The 20,007-nt window shown below is 45.6% G+C and overlaps 1 protein-coding gene across 12 annotated transcripts in view; it reads right to left on the reverse strand.

The window, feature by feature from the left end:
* AMOTL1 (angiomotin like 1) overlaps positions 1 to 20,007 on the reverse strand; it is a 173,354-nt gene that overhangs the window by 119,225 nt on the left and 34,122 nt on the right. For all 12 annotated transcript variants that reach the window (XM_082661016.1, XM_082661025.1, XM_082661022.1 and 9 more), the window contains one exon: positions 10,945 to 10,998. In XM_082661016.1, the coding sequence (XP_082517142.1) occupies positions 10,945 to 10,998 (54 nt within the window). The remainder of the gene's footprint in view (positions 1 to 10,944; positions 10,999 to 20,007) is intronic.

The following is a 20,007-nucleotide window of genomic DNA, read 5'->3' on the forward strand; positions in this document are numbered from 1 at the left end:
AGAGACTGTCATACAGCGTGAATTAAGTCAGAAAGAGAAAAACAAATATTGTATATTAACGCATATATGTGGAATCTAGAAAAATGGTACAGATGAACCAGTTTGCAAGGCAGAAACAGAGACAAAGATGTAGAGAACAAATGTATGGACACCAAGGGGGGAAAGTGGCGGGGGCGGTGGTGGTGGTGGTGAGATGAATTGGGAGATTGGAATTGACATGTATACACTAATATGTATAAAATAGATAACTAATAAGAACCTGCCGTATAAAAAAATAAAATTAAAAAAAAGAACTTGTTACAAGGGCAATTAAATAATAATTTGTGTAATTATATTTTAATGACTGCCCTCTCTCCAGAGAGCAAGGCCTGTTACTGCCTTGCTTACTTCTATATCCCTAATGCTATGTCAGTCAGATAACTGAGCAGAGACTTTGTTATCTAGAAAAAAAATATGTCTACTTGTTTGCATTCTATTCAACTAACATCCCAACTTCGTATCATATCTAAAGTATCCAATTAACACCTAATAAAAATATTTTGTTGTTATTTTTTTAAAAAAGGACTATTCAAGGAAGAATTTAGGCTTTCTAGTAGTTACACAACACTGAAAGAGTTCCCAGAAAAGGGAAAAAATATCCAAGAGAAGGCTGGGAGTGGGGAATCCAGGCTACCATGTTCAGTTGTATAAGCCGTTCACTGCACAAGAGTGCCGGGCTGACAGATTGAACGAAGCAGAGGAGTGGGGCTAAAATCCAGCTTGCCCTCTACTCGCTAAACTGGGAACATGGACTCTGCTCTTCATCCACTTGGAGGGGATGCTTTTTTCTAATTTGCTCAGAGGCACTGTTTGGGCTGGTGGCAGCTCTAGCTTTATACTTTCGTAATTGATTCTCTTTCCCCTTTTCTTTCAGTGTCACTAGATGAACAGAATAGGGGAGAAGAAACAATGGAGCTCAGGGAAGGAAGACATACTTGAAAGTGATGAGGGATGTGAAGGAAGGCGGGGAAAAAAGGAAAGCAGTAAAATCAGGGTAACATTTACTAAACACTGGTCATCTGTCAGGCACTGTTCTAGGCGCTTTAGATGTGCTCACTCACTGGATGCTCGTTACACTCCTACACGACAAGGGGGAACCACTAGAGGGGGAGGCACCAGGTGGGCATGTGAGGTTAACCCACACAAGGGTCCGACAGGCACGGAAACAGCCTGCCACACTCCTCAGTCTACAGCAAATGTTCAGAATCTGGAATCCCTCTTTTGAGTCTGTGGTGGAAATGGCTTTTAGAGCCAAAAGGGAAATATTTTTCTAAAGGAGATAGTCTGAATTCTCTGGCTGGCCAACCACAGGGGCTACGTAACGGACTTTTATTTCTGGTCAACAGCCAGTAAATGGCAAGCCTTTTGGGAGACAGAAGCAAAGGACCTCTGGCAGGTTACAAGTCCCAGCAGGAGACCTTCAACCATGAACTTTCCGTAGGGCTCATTTCAGACCAGGTTCTGCAGCCACAAGTTCCTTCTCTATTTTCTTAAGAACCTGAAGTTTCCATAAAATATTTACAGTGACCTGAAAGCAGCCCCAGTGTCCACTCTTCCTGGTAGTCTTTAAAAAAAGCCCCTTGAGGGTGTGGAGAAAAGGCAACCCTCCTACACTGTTGGTAGGAATGTAAATTGGTGCAAACAGTATGGAGGTTCCTTAAAAAAACAAAAATAATGTTACCATATGATCCAGCAATCCCACACCTGGGCATATATCCAGAGAAAACTATAATTAGAAAAAATACACGCACCCCAATGTTTATTGCAGCACTGTTTACAATAGCCCGGACATGGAAGCAACACAAGTGTCTATCAACTGATCAATGGATAAAGATGTGGTATATATATATACAATGGAATATTACTCATTAAAAAAAAGAATGAAATAATGCCATTTGTAACCACATGGATGGACCTAGAGCTTATCATACTAAGTAAGTCAGACAGAGAAAGACAAATATCATATGAGGTCATTCACATGTGGAATCTAAAAACAAAAATGATACGAATGAACTTATTTAGAAAACAGAAATAGACTCACAGACTTGTAAAACAAACTTGTGGTTACCAAAGGGGAAAGGAGGGGAGGGATAAATTAGGAGTTTGGGATTAACATATACACACTACTATATATAAAATAGGTAATCAACAAGGACCTACTGTACAGCACAGGGAACTCAATATCTTGTAATAACCTATAAAGGAAAAGAATCTGAAAAATTATATATATATATATATATAAGTATAACTGAATCACTTTGCTGTACAAAAATTTATATTTCAATAATTTTTTTAAATAAATAAAAATTTCCTAGCCAGGAAAAAAAAAAAAATCCCTCTGAGAAGAGGCTGAAAATAAATCTTTCTATCAGGTGGTCAGTAATCTTGCCAACTCTGGATTTGGGGCTACAAAGGTCACGGAGAGAGGAGAATTAAGCAGAGACAAATATATAGATACAGATTTGACATTAAAACAACCACATGTGTGCCATGATGATGAATTTCTGTATCTAGCTATCCTATAAGGAGTGTGTTTCAGCAGGCGGCAGACAGCCCGAGACAGCAAAACCACCCCTGAACATCTGTTTCCCCCATTTTGCCAAAGAGCATTCTTTTTTAATCCTTTTTTATAATTTGACCTGTTCCATTTTTCTGGCAGAGGGCCCTAGCAAGGCAAGCACTGCCTTTTCTGTCTGTATTCCAACTTAACATGGGAACAGGAAAGAGGCAGCAAGAGGGGAAAGGGGGAGGGGACGGACTGAGGGGAACTGAGGCGGAGGTGGGGGCGGGGGAGGCAGGGAGTCAGAAGCGGGGAGAAAGGAGAAAAGGGGAAGGGGTAACCCAGGAGAGACAGTGAGAGCTGACAAGTCCCAGCAAGCCATTTTAATGCAACCACCATGGGCACAACTGACTTGAGAGAAACCAAAACCAACAGGACATATTCCAGAAAGATCATTCAGTAAGAATGTGACCCAGAAACCATAATCAGCATTCTTGAACAGATCAAGCTGGTTATTTTACACTCTTTAGACTCAGGAAGTCCTTAACAATTGATGAAATATCATGGTTTCTAGGTGGTTTGTGTTTAACATTCAGGAATGACTGGACACAGTCCTATATTTTTCTAGTAAAACATCTCTTTGGCAAGGAAAATGCCCTTTCCATTTTCCTGTGTGTGTGTGTGTGTGTGTGTGTGTATTTTATCCCACTATTCCATACCACCTTCCTTGCTCTTTTAGCCAAGGTAGATAACCATTTATCTCCCAGAATTGATTGTCATTTTCCCATTCCTACTCCATTCTCCCTCCCAAGGAGAACACCCTGAAATAAAATCTTACCTCCTGGGCAATGAGTAGTGTCACTTCACAAACATTAGGGGAGTCGGGATGAGTTTTACACCCAGACCCAAGTCCACCTGCCCTCAGTTATGCTTTCAGATTCCCCTCCAGGCTGCCACTGTCCCGCCCCAAACTGTGCTGCTTCCAAGGTCTAGTTTCCTTTAGAAATGGCGTCAGTACCATCAGGAAACCATAAGAGGTTTCCTGTCCCAGGGACTTGGCCCTGTAACACAGAGTGGGAACAGCAGGAACTAAATGAAGGAAGCTAGGAAGAGTTTTCTGGTTGTTGCTTCAGATCCCGTTATGGAAAATTCCTTTGGAGCATATTAATCATTATTTGGTGGTCTAAAGAAAAAAATATATATATATGGTTTTCAGCACCTACTATTCATTCATTTATTCAACAGAGAACGTACCCAACAGCCATATACTGTACTGGCAGGCCCTGGGCTAGTTCCTTTTACATCATTTATAGCATTCAGCCCACCACCAAATCCGCCTGGGAGGAGGGCAACTTGTATATTCTCCTCTCCAAGAAACTGAGATTGGCTCTGGAGCCAGAGATGATATTTTGAATGGAAGTTTTGCCTTTAACTAGCTGTGTGACATTGGGCAGATAATTTAACCCCTCTGAACCTCTGTCTCCTCCTCCATGAGGTGAAAATAATTCCTTCTGCTTCACTGAGTTGTTCTGAGGATGAAATGAGTTGATAAACTTAACAGGATCAATTGTGGAAGAGCCTTGAGTGCCCAGGTTTAGGGAACTGTAACAGTGGCGAGCCTTTCTGTGATTGTTTTGTTGGAGCGGGGAGGCCAGACCACACCCCTGTGGTAGGGTGAGGTTTCCTGTGAAGGGAATTGAATTTTCCACTGTCAATCATCCTTAGGAAAAGTTAAACTGGGGTGAAAACTCCCTCCCTCTCAGAAGCTATGCTCGGAGCTGGGGGGAGGAATAAGGAGGACAGATAGGCTTCTAAGGGTGGAGAGATCTGGGGGTGGATCCAGGGATGGGGTGAATGGCCCTGGCCGTTTAGAGACCAGCTCAGAGCTGGGAAGGTAGCCAATCTGATCCCAGACCCTCGGTGAGTCTGGGCTTGTGCAATGGTTAGAAGGCCCTGGGCCCACTCTGCGGCCAGCACAGGGCAGGACACTGGGAAATCAGTCAGGCTCCCAGCAGGCGAACAAACACCAAGTCTGCAGGTCCTGGTGTAAGCAGGGGCAGCAGCAGCCATGACTGTGTCATGTGGTCACCGGTTTCTGAAGAAAGAGCACGTGGAACAGTAACCCAGGTGTCCACTGGCCTCAGTGAGGTGTATCTGGATTCCAGCTCCCTTGGCAAAAGGCTAGAGCAGCCAGAACTGAAGCTGTGGATGCAAACAAGCACCCCCGAGAATTCTTGGGCCTAAAATTAGAGGGTAGCCTTAGAGAAAGACTTGATTTGTTAGTAATATGGGCAGGCAAATCCTTGGAAATCATTATATTTGGGGCTATCCATGTGGGTGACATGATTTAAACCCCAAGCCGGGAAGCTGGGTAGACTGTTTACACCTGTAAAGTGCCCACCATAGAGTAGGTGAATAATAATAAAGGCCCAGGATCTTTCTCCTTATTCATCCCCATATGATGGGAGGGAAGAAAACTTTGGATGCAGGAAGAGATTTGTTCACTACTCTTAGGTCTTGCTGCATCTTCCTAACACGGGGTGGGGAAGAGGAGATGAATGGCCATGTTATTTCATTTATACGTCAAAAGTCAGGCCTTTCAGAAGGTTTGACCATGCCTGAAGGGATAGGAGCATTCGGCTAGGGACATGAAACACAGTAAACATTTAATGATGGTTACGACATTCAAGGGTTCCTTCTAAAACCCATTTGCCCTCACCACCACGGTCTGAGGCTGATACTATTATTACCCCCATCATATCAGCTAGGGTCCTAAGAGGAAGTGGATGGTATGCTCCAAAAAAGTGACTGAAGAGAGTCTGATGAAGGGACTGCAGATCAAAGTGTGATGGGCGGGTTAAGGGAAAACGGTATGGAGAAGCAGCCCGGGGCAAGCCACGTGGGAGCCACCCCTCAGTCAGAAGGGGAGGTTCCAGAACCCAGCACGATCTGATGCTGTAAGAGAGGAAGCAGTGGCCTAAACTAATCCAGCCACATTATCCCACAGCCTGACAGGAAGGGACTAAGTACCCTGACATCTCTTGGTCTCCACCCTCCCATATGCTGCCAGTACCTCTCACTGGCCAAACTGGAAGCCAGAGGCTACATTCCAAAAGGTAAGTTTTCCAGGGCACAGACCAGGGTAGTGAAGGATGGTGAGTGGGTCTGGAAGAACATCAGAAAAGAGCCACCACATGATTTTACAGGTTAGGAAGCAGATATAGATGAAGTAACTTGCCCAAGGTCATAGAGCGAATAAGAGGTGGGACAAAATTCAAACCATACACAGAGTATGATTCCGAGTCCATGCACTTAACCACTAAGACATGCTTCCTAGAACTGATTGAAAAGATTACTCGTTAACCAGCACCTCTTTCTCCCTGTATCCTACTCAATCATCTTTCCAGTAATAGACTCCACCTTACTCCCACCCAGATTTCCCAGCCTTCTTGGAGTTAGGTATGGCCATCTGACTAAAGTTCAGTCCAAAGGAATGTAAGTGAAATAATGCGTGCAGCTTTTAGGTTATGCCCTCCACTTTCCTTCTCTCTTTCCTATAGACTGGAATGTGGATGTGATGGTGGGATCTGAAGCAGCCACCTTAGCTCACTGCATGCAAGCTCCATTTGAGTCTATCAGAGGACAACGAAGCCACCATATCAGCACTGGATTGCTTATGCTCCAAGTGAAAGAGAATTTAACTTGTTTCTTATTTCAGTCACTGTCATTTTAGCCTTGGTTGTAGCAGCCAAACCAGTATCCTAAACAATACAAAGACCAGGATGTAGCTCAGTCATTGTGGTTAGAACAATAAGAGGCATGTGAAAGCTGGTGATCACCAATGCAAGTGCACTCCTCTTCTTCCTGGCACATTACTAGACTACGTTTCCCAGCCTCCTTCCATGTGGATGAGGTTATGGGACTAGCTTCCGCCTTTGGAATATGAGGGAAGGTCAGTGTGTTACCTCCAGGCTGAGACAACCATCGGTGAGCATACCTTGGTCTTGCTCACCTTATTGACTTGTCTGCCAAATGGATTCAAAGGATCCAGTGAAGGAACCTGATGCTGTAGGGTAGGATGGAGCCAAGGCAGGGAAGGAGCCTGGGGCTCTTCATGACCACATGGAGCAGAGCTCTCGACAGCTCAACACTAGACTACAACACAAGCAACAAACACTGCCTTTGCGGTGTTAAGCCACTGACATTTGGGCTTGTTTGTTGTAGCAGTTAGGCTATCTATCCTAAATTTATACTTACCAGCTGCTGCGCTCTGAAAGACGTAAGTACTTTTATCCAACAATGCAAACTCATCTCCTATTTTAGGAGGGCTAGGGGGTGGGCTGGCAAACATTTAAGTCATTATTTTAAAGAAGCTACACAACTGTTATCATTTATTCTAATAAAGCCCCTACATCCTGCTTGAATGAGGAAGGCAAGAATAGCACAAGAAAACCCTTTCTCATGGTACACTGGCCCTGGGGGCATTGGCCCTGCTCTCTCCCAAGAATGCTATTCTCATGAGCACTCCTTTTGGAACTCAGGAAAGTTCACAGGGTCTGAGCAAAAGAGAGCATCAACTGAGCTCAACGAGGTGTGCCAGAGGGTCAAGCAACTCCCATAAGGGCAGCAAATTAGGACAAGTTATGGAAACAAGGACACATCCCTGTGCTTTTGGATGGTGAGGGAGTGAACTTTCCCCCTATTCTTTCTAATGTTCAAATTTTCTAAAGTCAGCATGTGTTACTTTTATGCTAAAAAGTGGTTTTAGGATTTCAGTTTTTAAGAAAGAAAATAAACTGGTTAAGCCTAAGGAATGAACAAAGGAGAGAGATGTAGGTCAAAGGTCAAAGGATTCAAGTGCCCCAAGGCACTGTTATGACAAGCAGAGAGGCCAATTTTAGGAGTATATAAACATGAAAAGACAAAGCATCTCAGCGGTGACCCTCACTCACATATTCAACGAGCATTTACTGAAGACTTACATGTGCCAGGCACTGGGCTCGCTGCTAGATTTGCAAAGAAAAGTGTGGTGACCACAACCTAGTATGGTAGCTAACAACCATGGCTACACACTGGAATCACTGAGATCCAATTTTTACAGTACACACTGATGAAACACTGATGCTTTGGTCCACACTCCAGGGATTTTGATGTAATTGGTTAGGACTCGGTCTTGGGACTTTTAATAGCTCCCCTGATTCTAACGTCTAGGGTTAAGAACCACTAGGGGCACATGACACATGGACTTAGTGTTGAAAGAGGGGTAGGAGCCAGCCGGGGAGGAGGAGAGAAGGGGGAGGAAAGGCAGGCAGGCAACAGGAAGAGAGCTGCAGTTAGAGGACTGTCCCATAGTTCAATGTAATTAGAAGGTTATGGTGGCTGGGGGTGACGCAAATCATGGAGGTCCTCCCATGGCTAGCCAAATGTCTATCCTCCAGGTAGTGGGAAGTTGATAAAGGTTATTAGACGGGCAGACATGATCACATCTGCGTTCATCCCAACTCTCCATGCATTCTTTCTCACCCCCTCAGATGGCCATCACTTCTACCTATGGGTGGGACTATAGAAAGACTATGGACAGGTGTAGAAAGTGGTACCATCACAGGAGAGAGGGCATATTTCTGGACTCTCCATGAGAGGACACCTTCAATACAGCATTCATCTAGAGATAGGCTCCTTTTTCCATTCTTTTCAAAAACCCCTTTTTGGTTACTTAATTCCATTACATGATCTTGCCACAACACTGAGAATAAATTCCCCAAAGAGCAAGTCGTAGTTCATTTGGAGACTTACGTGAAAATTTGGAGGCAAAACCAACTACCTAACATGCCACAAGAAAGTAGTGGGATCGTCACCGAAGACCCCAGATGGAACACCATTCCACACGCTGCTCCAAGAATAAATCACTAAATAATTCAATCGACCTGATCACCATTCCTAAGAATCTGTGTTTGGAGACTAGGTAAGTTGCAGAGAAATTTCTAGAAATGAAAATGGTTTTAGTTAATGGGTTGGGACAATTGATGAGAGAGCTATTCCATCATGCACAGGAAATAAGTGTCTTTCAAATGAATACTACTAATAAAGTAACAGCAAGAAGCACTTCCTGAATACCTGCACATACTACACATCGGGCTAGGACTCTACACACACCATTGACCCCAGCCATGCAAGGTCTCCAATTAGGTTGAGATAACTGAGGCCCAGAGCAGTTTAGTCACCTGCTAAACTGTCACAGGTCACAGGTAAGTGCAGTGATAGAATTCAAACTAAGTGTTTATGACCTCCCTCCACCTCTTCTCCAGTTCCCTTAGATCCTGGCCAGGGGGTGAATCTGTGCTCTTCTGTGCTCCAGAAAAAATGGCTGCTGGACAAACTCATCAACTGCTGTAGGAGGCATCTTTCCTGCTGTGTGACTTAGAAAAGCACCCAAAAGTATCACAACTCTTTCCAAGGGAGAAAGGCCAGCTCCCTCTTTGACCTGAATAGCATGGAAACAATGCAGTCTCATCCAATGTGCTGCTCTGTCAGGAAGAGAAAAACCCTTTGGAGCTACCACACACCCAAACAGCATGGCACCCGAATGTAAATAATAAATACCCGATAGCTATGGGCCTCCTTTGGCTTACCGTCTCAGGAGGCTGGAACTGGATGATGCCTAGAGGCCACCTGGCACAACCCCAGCTTTTCAAAGATGAGAAAACAGACTGGTTAACGTATCTGCTAAGGAAGGTGAAGCACCCAGAACCCTGGTCTCAAACTCTGACTTGTGTTTTATATTCTCAATCATCCTGCCATCCCAGAACCCAGGAGGGACCAGGATTCCTATAACACTCTCATCTCCTCTTGAGAAACTGGGCTTTTCCCACAGAAGGGCTGAAGAGAAAAAAGGTTACTTTCTGAGTTTTCTACTGCTAATCTGAAGGGCTCTCCCTACTGATCAGCACCTCAGCTGGGCCGTCCAGTCTGCTGGGGGTGGGGGGTGGGGTGGGGGGAAGAGATGAAAACCAAAAAGGGTCCATCACCTGGGCCTTTCTGGTACATAAACCATTCTGTGAATGCAATGGTACCAATTCTGGTGTCATTAATACACAATTCAACACATGTGGAGCAGATCACCAAGAATCTGCCCTCTTAATAAACTGCTCCATGCAAAGCTACGGTTTGTCATTTTCATTTCATGAAAAGACTCACCATGGTGTACCTTTAAAAGCTAGTTTTGCCCATGCATTTAATTTATGATTCCATTTCCAGAGATGTGATTGCCTCACAACTTTTCAGAAACACATCTTCTGAATAAAACAAGGTCCTCTTCCCTGCCTCACAACGCCATCCTTGATCCAGACCTATTTTGGGTACCTGGCTCCTAGAAAAGGATGAAAGTCCTTGCTGCGGTGGAATTTTACTTCAGGTGGTGTGGGACTTGCTGAGGACATACAGCCCAGGAGGAGAGGCTGACCAGACACACGGTACCCAAGGCTGAGAGCCTTAGTGTGGATACAGGGTTTTAAACAGCTGTCATTTCATGGCAGGCAGGCACGCTGGTGATAAAAGAACAGCAAGGACAGACTTGACAGCCCAGATTTTTAGCAGCTTAACTAAACCCTAGAATGAGAAAAACAAAAAACAAAAACCCATCAAAAGCCACCAAGTGAGACTGGGCAGCAGGAACACTTAGAGGGATCCCGACAATGCAAATTTCCTTCTCTTCACAGGAGGAAGTCTGTCTCTGACAAGACCGTCGCGTTCACCCACCACAAATCTACACTTAGAACGACAGGCACAGGAAGATGAAATGCCCTGTTCCCAGACACCTGAAGAAGAAACAAATCAGGGAGGAACGCAGCTCCCAAGTCTTGAAATTTAATTACCAGAACGTTTATGGCCCTGGACTTCATTAAATTCAGGTTAGGAACTAGCCACACGATGTCCTTCTTGGGGCAGGTACTGGCTAGACTGAGCCAGCCCGCACCGCATCGTTCCAGGCAGGATGAGTCAGGCTGCTTGCAGAGGCCCCCAGATCGGGAAGTTTGTTGGGCCGCGCTCCAGGGAGCAGCACCACGGACCTGGACACACACACACACACACACACACACACACACACACACACACACACACACACACACACACACACACACACACACACACACACACACACACACACACACACACACACACACACACACACACACACACACACGGCACAGCTGACACTTTCCCTGCCACCCCCAAAGCATACGCGCCAGGAAAAGGCCAGTTCTCACCGCGAAGGGAACGTACAGCTGGGGAAGTGTGTTCCCTGACCGTTTCCCTCCACCCCTCTGGCTGATTGGACCCGGGCGCCCCCCAGATTCCCGGTTCTCGGGCTGGATTTCGAGAAGAAAAACCAAAAGGGTCAGACTTACCTAACTCCTCGGGGCTGTAGGGCGCGGATGAGGCTTCTTCCACAAACTCACTGTCTGGAGGAAGAAGAAAAGCAGAAAACAAAAATAGAATCGCAACCATTCAGGGCTAATGGATTAAGCATCAGTTACCGTCGTAGGTCTCTTAGAAAAGCGCGGGTTTCTCTCCCGCAGCGACCGGAATCCGTGAACCGGGGGCCACGCGGGGTCCCAGATGCCCCATCCACTAGGGGTAAGAAATTGTCAAAGAAACTTGGCAGGGGGGGTAGTTCCACCCAGGGACCAAGCGTCTTCCGGGCGCGGACAGGTGCGCGCCAACTTTCCGTGGGTGCGACCCCACGGATCGCCCGGCCGGGCGCGCAGGGCCGCGACCTCATCCTCTGCCCTCAGCCCGCGGGGAGCATCGCGGCGTCCGCTGGGTCTAGCGTCGACGCCTCGGCGCCCAGGAGCCCCAAAGTTTCCTGGTGGGTCCAGCAGACCCGAGAGCGCGCAGCAACGGCGGCGAGCTCCCCGCGCCCACCCCCGCCGCCCGTTGCTAGGCGACCGCGGCCGTTAAGCTCGGCAGCGGCGAGCGCGCTGCCTCCCAATTCCCGGCTGGAGGGTGGCTTCCCCACCCCCACCCTCTTCGACCTTTCATTACAAATTAGAGCATAACCAGTTTTAAAACGATCCCTGCTTTTTTGTACTATGTCTGTACTACTCCGATGCTTGGGAAATCGTTTTTCTGTGCTTTTCATGGGGAGAGGCAGAATTTTCAGAGCTTGAATATTTCTTGCAGCAAGGAAGGAGGAGCTTTCAATACTCCCAACCATCTCCTTGTTTCTGAACCTGAATTCTAACTCCACTCCAAACAATATTTCCTCCTCTTAAGAGACTACGTGGTTCGAGCAAGGAAGGCAATATGTCTCCATTTCACAGGTAGGGAAACTGGGGCTCAGAGGTTAAGTAACTTATGGATGACTGCACAGAACTGTGATGGGTGTCTCTCTCTCTCTGTGTGTGTGTGTGTGTGTGTGTGTGTGTGTGTGTGTGTGTGTGTGTGTGTGGTGTGTCTGGGGAGAGCAAAGCGGTGCTCCTTCTATTGTCGAGAGGTTTCAAATACAGAATATAGGAACAGAAGTTAGGGTCTGAAAGTCCAAGTTGTAGGTCCTAAAGAAATTCACGTCAGATTGCGGGAATCTCCCTATTTGGGTCAGTGGCCCGAATAACCTATGCAGATGCATTATGTGTTTTCCACCAGGACTGACTGACTGCTTGCCTGGGAGGGCCCTGGGCTATGGGGATGTGCTCTAGAGAGCTGCTGGGAGAAAGCCAGAGGAAGGAAAGAGCAAACATGGAAAATGGTTGTCTCTTCTCCATCCCTGTCCTTGGACACTGATAGTTGGAGAGTCAACAGTCTGGGCAATGTCCTGGGCAATGGCCTTGTATAGTCTCAGACTGATCAGATCACCAGCTGCAGCAGACTGAGGGCTCCCGGATCAGTGCCAAGGTCTTCTCATTCTGTAAACTCTTAGTCGTCTCTGGGTTTTCCACTGTCAGTTTACAAATTACCCAAATTACCATGGAGGACAGAAAGAAGCCACTTTGGCCGGAGTGCTCACAGAGGAATGGCTGGGGACCAGGTTGAGACTGTCCTTCTTCCTCACCAAGGTATCCATTCTTCTTCTTCTTCTTTTTGTTTTTTGTTTTGGCTGCACTGTGTGCAGCCTGCAGGGATTGAACCAGGGCCACAGCAGTGAAAGCCCAGAATCCTAACCACTAGGCCATCAGGGAACTCCCCAAAGTAACCATTCTTGAGCTGCCTAGCCTATCTCTCTATCTTCTTCTTCCCCCCCCCCCCACCCGTGACAATCTGAGCTCTCAAATCCGAGAAGTGAATGTGCTTGGGTGAATGTTTGCACGCATCAATCCATCCCCTCCCACCTCCTAGAAACCTCTATTTGCCCTCAGGAATTCACGGTTCACCACAATCCCCAATATCTTCAGCCTCTTCTCTGAATGTTTCTTTCAATTCCTTACTCTGATGGAAACCTGACTCTCCTTGAAAATAAGAGACCACATGGCCCACCACCCCTACTCCCTGCAGCCATTGTGTTATTCTACCTCATTCCTTGAAGATATTGGCATCTGGATCCCTGTCACTTCCCCCAACACCATCCCCATGATAATTCTTATTTCCAATTCTACCTAATGGATTCTTCTCATACGCTGGTCTCTCAACTCTTCAACTTCCTCTCCCTTCCTGGATCTCCAACTATCCCAGCTCCCTGCTCTCAGAGTGACACCAACTGTAGTCTCAACGCCAAGCATCCCACTCTCCAACCACCACCTCCTATCTTTGCAGCTTATTCTTTCTGTTATCCTAACCCAATGTCTCCTTGACCCCCAACAGCTCCTATAATTTACTTATCCCATGATCTTTTCTCTGTTCCTCACTCTCCTCTTGACCTTCCTTCCTCTTTTAACCACCCTAGTCTCTATGTTTATTATTATCATTTCTCTCTTACATACACCTTCAAATCCATCTCTCCCTCTCTACCCCTCTCTCTCTTTCTCCTTCTCCCCGCCCCCCATATTAAGTCCTTGGGAAAACCATAACCCTGATAGAATCTAATTCTTCATCTTCTGTCTGCCAGCACCCAGTGAAACATCATTGGAGAAACATACCATCATGCTGACTGGTCTTATTTTCAATTTGTAACCACTAACCTCAAGTGGATACTAGCGCAGCCCAGGACTGGCCTTGACATTGCCAAATTCCAACGGTCATTCTTGGTCCGAATAGGAGCTTTTGACCCCTGAATCCATAAGTGGGTGAGCTCAGATGGACTGTCTGCAGGACCAGTCTCCTCAATTTCCCCATCATATCGGGAGGCAACTAGTCTTTGTATTCCAAGAGAGACAGTCTACAGAGGGCTTTGGGGTCAGCCAGACCTTGGTTCTAATACCAGCTCCACTATTAACTAATAGTTTAATATCTGCTAACCTTAGTTTTCTGTAAAAATGGAGATAATAATCATATCTAACCCATAAGGTTGTAGTGAGAATGCAATAAACTACAGCATTTAGAGAGACTATCACATTGTGAAAATCAAGTAAATGTTAGTTATTATTAGAGGCATGCTCCTTTACAGCTGAGAAAAAATGGGCTCTTTTCTCTCCTTTAGCAATTTGAGTTACCGAAAGGAATCACTAACCACAGATTATGCTTCAAATTAAAGGCTGTGTACATTGCCCCATCTTTTAGTTTGCTTTCTAAGAGGTGCCTTAAAAGTTGGTTATGTGGAGTTGGGACCAGGCATTCCCACCTAGGAAGAGCATTACTCATATTCTACCAGGTCATTAGGTTTTGGAGCCTGCCACACTGTTCTAACTCACCATGGATTCCCCTTCAACTTGTTCCTATAAATGGATGGCTCGTAAGCCAAGATCTTTTCTTACAGCACTTTAGTTATTTAAATTTCCTAATCAACTGAAGGTTCATGAGAAAATATTTTTCTTGTTTCAATATCTGTTGTTGACAATTTTTCTAAGCTATATGATTCCAATTTTCTCTCTTAGGAAGCAGAGCAGAGCAAACAATAATGTTTCTTGTTAAGCAAACAATATTTATGGGGAATAGACCGTGCTTCCAGGATGGTGCTAGGCAATGCAGATACAAAAGTGCTCGGAACAGGTTCCTGCCCTCATGTTGTTCACCTTCTAATAGGTTCAGAGGACCTGACTAAACCTCAGGCAATGTCCAAAGTGCTTACCCACGCTTGACTTTCATAGGCCTCTTATAAAGAAATGATTCTGCTGGAGGGTCACCGAGTTATAAAGGACAGTGCACAATCTTATAGGTTGAAATAGTGCTGTCAAATTATTAGGGGAGAAATCACAGGGGTGTTACTAGATCTCTCAAAGCCTCAGTTTCCTGATAATAATACTTATCTCATTGTATTGTCAGGAGAAGCCAAACAGGAAAAGTGTGAGACAGACCAAGCATGGTGCCTTTCTCTCCCACATAGAAGGCTTAGGCATGCGGAGTCCCCTCTTTTTTTTTTTTTTTTAATAAATTCATTTATTTTATTTATTTAGTTTTGGCTGCATTGGGTCTTCGTTGCTGCGCGCGGGACTTCTCTAGTTGCGGCGAGTGGGGGCTACTCTTCGTTGCAGTGCACAGGCTTCTCATTGCGGTGGCTTCTCTATTTGCAGAGCGTGGACTCTAGGCACGTGGGCTTCAGTAGTTGCAGCACGTGGGCTCAGTAGTTGTGGCTTGTGGGCTCTAGAGCACAGGCTCAGTAGTTGTGGCGCACAGGCTTAGTTGCTCCACGGCATGTGGGATCTTCCCAGACCAGGGCTCGGACCCGTGTCCCCTGCATGGGTAGGTGGATTCTTAACCACTGCGCCACCAGGGAAGTCCCTGGAGTCCCCTTTTTTGACCGTCCTTGGAGGAGAATGGGCTTCCTGCTGCCGTGACCACTGAAGACAGGGAAGGAGTCTGATCCTACTTCTAGGGCAGCATTTATTAGAATGTGGGACAGGTGGGGAGAAAGCAGCAAGAAGGAAGCGTTTCTGGGGCTCAGGTTTTCCATAGAAACAGAGTACACAGGGGGCTGATGTCTGATATCCACTCTAGCTGTTACCCACTACATCGTGAGTTGAACAGACTTTGGGGAGCTAGACAGGGAACCCAGCCCCTAGCTTTAATATTTCTTTATATATATAAAGTTAATAATATATTATTCATCAATATTAATAATCTTATATAATATTATATATAATTCTAAATGTTTTAAATTAATTTTTATTATATAAGCAAATAATATATATTCAAGGTGAAGGAAAAAACATTTAATACCCATGGGTATAAACTGAAAAATGGAAGTCCTCTCTCCTGTCCTATCACAGTCTCCATCCCCAAACTGAAGCACTTATCCACACCTTCCTGTGTTCCCTGATAAAGATTATTTTTTAGGCATATTCAAACATGTTTATGAACTGTTGAAACAAGTTGGATATCATATTATGGCTTCTAAATGAAAGACAATATATTTCTAAATGAGATTTTGGTCCAACCCCAGTCATAAACTAAGGTGTGACTGTTTTCTGGTTAGTAGGGCAAGAAAGTTTATAAAAAATCATAGGAAAAAAGTTTTATCAACTATTACAAAACAGTAAAATCCTGAACAAAATTTAGGCATTTAAAGAGTTATACTTCAGCTATCTGGAAAACTCACTTAATCATAACCCTCATTCCTCTGTAAATGAAGTATGCTCACATAGCCACGTTGAACATAACTCTAGGATCAAAGGAATTCTTCGATCCATTTCTAGAGCTAAAAGCACACTCCAAATGCTTTTCAAGTGGCTAGCAGAGGGGTTTCTAGCAAAACAGCCATCGCTAATATCCTGCTTAGTGTGCAGGACGGCAGCTATGGACCAGGACCATGCCCCACAGGAGTCTGGGCGTGCCATCAGCCCCTGGCTGGCCTCTGCTGCAACGGTGGCAGTGCCTACCTCGACTGCAGATTCTGCTTGGAGGAAAGGCCACGGAGAGGGCAGGCTTATATGGGCTGCTTTGACCCTGGAGGCCTCCAGGGGCTACAGCCCCTTGGTCAGTGGAGAAAAGGAGGAGATGGGGTCTCAAACAGATGTGGCTTCTTCCCCCAAGAGATGGGTGAGGGCTAGATGCCACATGGGGAGAAGTTTTTTTTTCAGCCAAGGGATGTCATCAATTCCTTTACAAGAAGAAGCTGCACGGATGCCATAACAACAAGTTAGAATGGTAGCCAGAGGCCACTCGGATCTGTGCACAGCCTTCCCAACACCTACCCCGGGAGGTCACCAATCTCAAGCATGAAAGACAGGAGGAAGCGAGCTAAGCCTTACCTCTGCCTCCCTCTCTACCCTGGCATCGCCCTTTGCTCACCTGCTCTGCAGGTAGTCTTCCACCTCCTGGAGGCCCTCTGCTAGTTACCAGCAGAACAGAGTGGAGAAGCAATGCTTGCCCCCGCTCCCCTCCTCACCCTGGGGAGCATGGGCAGGACAGATTTAGGAGGGAAGAGTGGGTCTGTGTCTGCTCTAAGAAAGGCATGACTCTCTCCTGTTATCCTGTCCCTTATCTGCATCCTCTCAGGACGAGCCAACAGAGGACAGCAGGAAAATATATGCACCCACCCATACAGTTTCATCAAAGAGAATTTTGCATTTACTGGTCTCAGCATTAGCTCCAGGGCTGAATTGGCCCAAAGGACATCTCATCTTCTCCTAGGGTTTAATATTCTTTTATTTTAGTACAACCCCACTTTTTATATAATCCTTGATGAAAGGGAGAAAGAAAATATAGTTGCTTTGTTTCCCTTAAATGAAAATCAAGTCTCAGATAACTGCTCTAAGCGTTTGATAACATCCAGAAAAAAGAAATGGGCTCTATAGGAAGAATAGTTCACTATATCTCACCTGAAAAACAAATCATTACTTTTAGCAGAAACAATACAAGCCCAGAGATGATATGATATTAAGTCTGACAGGAAGCCAAGGATTCATTTTGGTAAAAATGCTAAATATAGTCTCTGAAAAATTCAAATACCATGAAGTAGATGCTACTAATAAAAGCAAGACATTTTATGAAATATATAAACAACTTGGATCTCTCCAGCCCCCTGCAACCAGGATTCCTTTTACCAACTATGGAATAGAGATGAAGATTTAAAAGATGCCCCACTCAACATCATATCAAAGGAAATAAACTCTGGCTGAGCCAAGAAGCAACTAGAAGGTGTATGTGGCCATGAATCAGAATAAACCATTCCAAAAATACACAAAGAAAAAGGTCCCTGCAGAGGAAAATCATACATTTCCAGCTCACACTCAGTTGGATCTACTGAGTGAAATCAGACAAAATACCCTGTGTTAAGATTAAGGGTAAAAACATTTGCTGCCATTGAAATCTATGACTACATCATTACAAGGGACATCCATAGGACGGATCTGAGTTTCTGCTGAGATGCAGAGACCATCCTGATCTCCCATTTTCCACCCCAGTATCCTGGACAGAGGCCTGAGAGGGAATCGCTTCTTTCAGACGCTGCAAATAGAGTCTACCTGGTGCACAAGAGTCTCTCTTTTTCCACATTAAAATGGTTTTTCCAAGAAGCTATGGCCTTAGCAGTCAGCCTACCGTCGGTGCCGGCAGGAGAATCAGAGGCCTGAGTTCTGGCCTTAGTTTTGACACTAATCTTTGACAAGTCTCCAAACCTGCCTAGCCTGTATCTCCTCTGTAAAAAGAAATGACCTTTATGAAACTTGTTAAAACGAATGCTAATAGGAGACCGTGGATACCAGATTCTGTTGTATTAATCTTTTTACCACCCTGTATGCAAGAGAAATAGACACAAAGCTCAACTTTACCCCAATATAAAATTTAAAGAAAAAAAGAAATAGACACAAAGGATCAAGCTTCATGGAAAGGTGGAGATGCCCTTTGAAGCTGATGGAGAAGTGAAATGGACAGAGCAGAGCTCTGGGGAATGAAGGCCTGAGTGTGAATGTGAGCTCTGCTGGTGTTTGCTATATGAGTCTTATGGTGCCTTAGTTATCATGCCTTCCCAAGCTTCAGTTTCCTCATCTGAAAAATGGGAATAATAATACCTACTTGAAGAGATTTCAATGAGGATTTGAATAAAATGAAATAATGCCCACAGCAGTGCTTGGCACCCAGACCACACTCAGAAAAATTTCCTTCCTTCCTTCCTGACATGTTAAAACTCTCCCTGACCTTGAGAGGGACCAGGAGGGAAATCCGCTCCTTCCTGTTTTTATAACCAGGATGGGAACAGCAGCACTGAATTTCTAGACACACCTGGCCCCTACTGCCAGGTTAATGTTTCCCACACTTCCTTACTCTTCCCTAATGAGGAGCTTAAGCAGACTGGGTGCCCTGGGAAGAGTGAATGGCAGCAGGATACCCAAACAGCTGAGCGAGCACATCTATAACATAAAGAAGTGTTTTATAGATTCACTGAGAAGGGCTATGTAGGCCTCCCCTCCTGCACAAATCCCCACACGTGTGATGTGGCAGCTGGCAAATCAAAGGAGCGGCCAAAGGAGCTTACACTGCGCCAATCAGAACCAGGGCTCTGGCCCCCTTTTGCTTTGTGTGTCAGGCACTGCATATGATTTCATTTGGAAAATGTGTTCCAAGCCTTTAAAATAAGTTTGCATAACCACCGGCCCACGTCCTTGAGGGTATTTTAAGAGTGTAGGAAGCGGGAGTGGCAGAGGGACTTTCCTGCAGAAATTCTGTATCACCCTCAGACATCCTGGGTTCTCCCCAGCCAGCTTCCTGGAGGCTGACCCACCCTCATGGCAGCCCGAGATGCTCTGAGGATACCGCAAAGGCAGATGTTGCGTGGATCTGGCCCTGTCTCAAGGCCCATGACTCACCAGGATGACTGAGCCTCCCTAGTAGATAATGCAGTTCTCGGAGGACTCCAGAAAGCCAAGAAAAACACCTCAAGGCCTGGACACTTCCAGGACTTTCCCTGGTACCTCACTAGAAATGTAAACCCCATTAGCCCACGGTGGGCCTCAGAGATGGAGCAGATGGGACCGGCCAGTGTTGGGAAACAGGGGATGTGGGGTAGGGGATGGAGGAAAGATGCTTTGAAGCAGGTGGGTCAAGGCCTTGGCAATGCGTTAGCTGAGGCGGCCATCAGAGGGTCTTGGATGATAATCCACACTTTGTGACAGAACTGCTGATGTTTTGGCCCAGCTCAGAGCTAGTGCTCTTTCCTACCGTGACAATTAAGTAAGCAATAAAAAATCTGTAACTGGGCCACCAGAGCCTTTAACTGAGAAGGCAGAGTAGCGAGGGTTGGAGGCTGAGTTGTGGAGCAATAGCTTGGCGCAGCTTGGCGTTAGGCAGGCCTCGGTTCAAATCCCCACTCTGCCAGTGACCTTGAGAAAGTTTCTCAGTCTCTTCAGGCTCGGGTGTTTTCATTCATAAAAGGAGAATAAGGTTGTTGTGAGAATGAATGGCGACAGTCTATATCTATACAAAAAAGGCCCTTTGGGATTGAC

Source organism: Grampus griseus (genome assembly GCF_964374135.1).
Source record: "Grampus griseus genome assembly, chromosome: 8".
Classification (NCBI taxonomy): domain Eukaryota; kingdom Metazoa; phylum Chordata; class Mammalia; order Artiodactyla; family Delphinidae; genus Grampus; species Grampus griseus.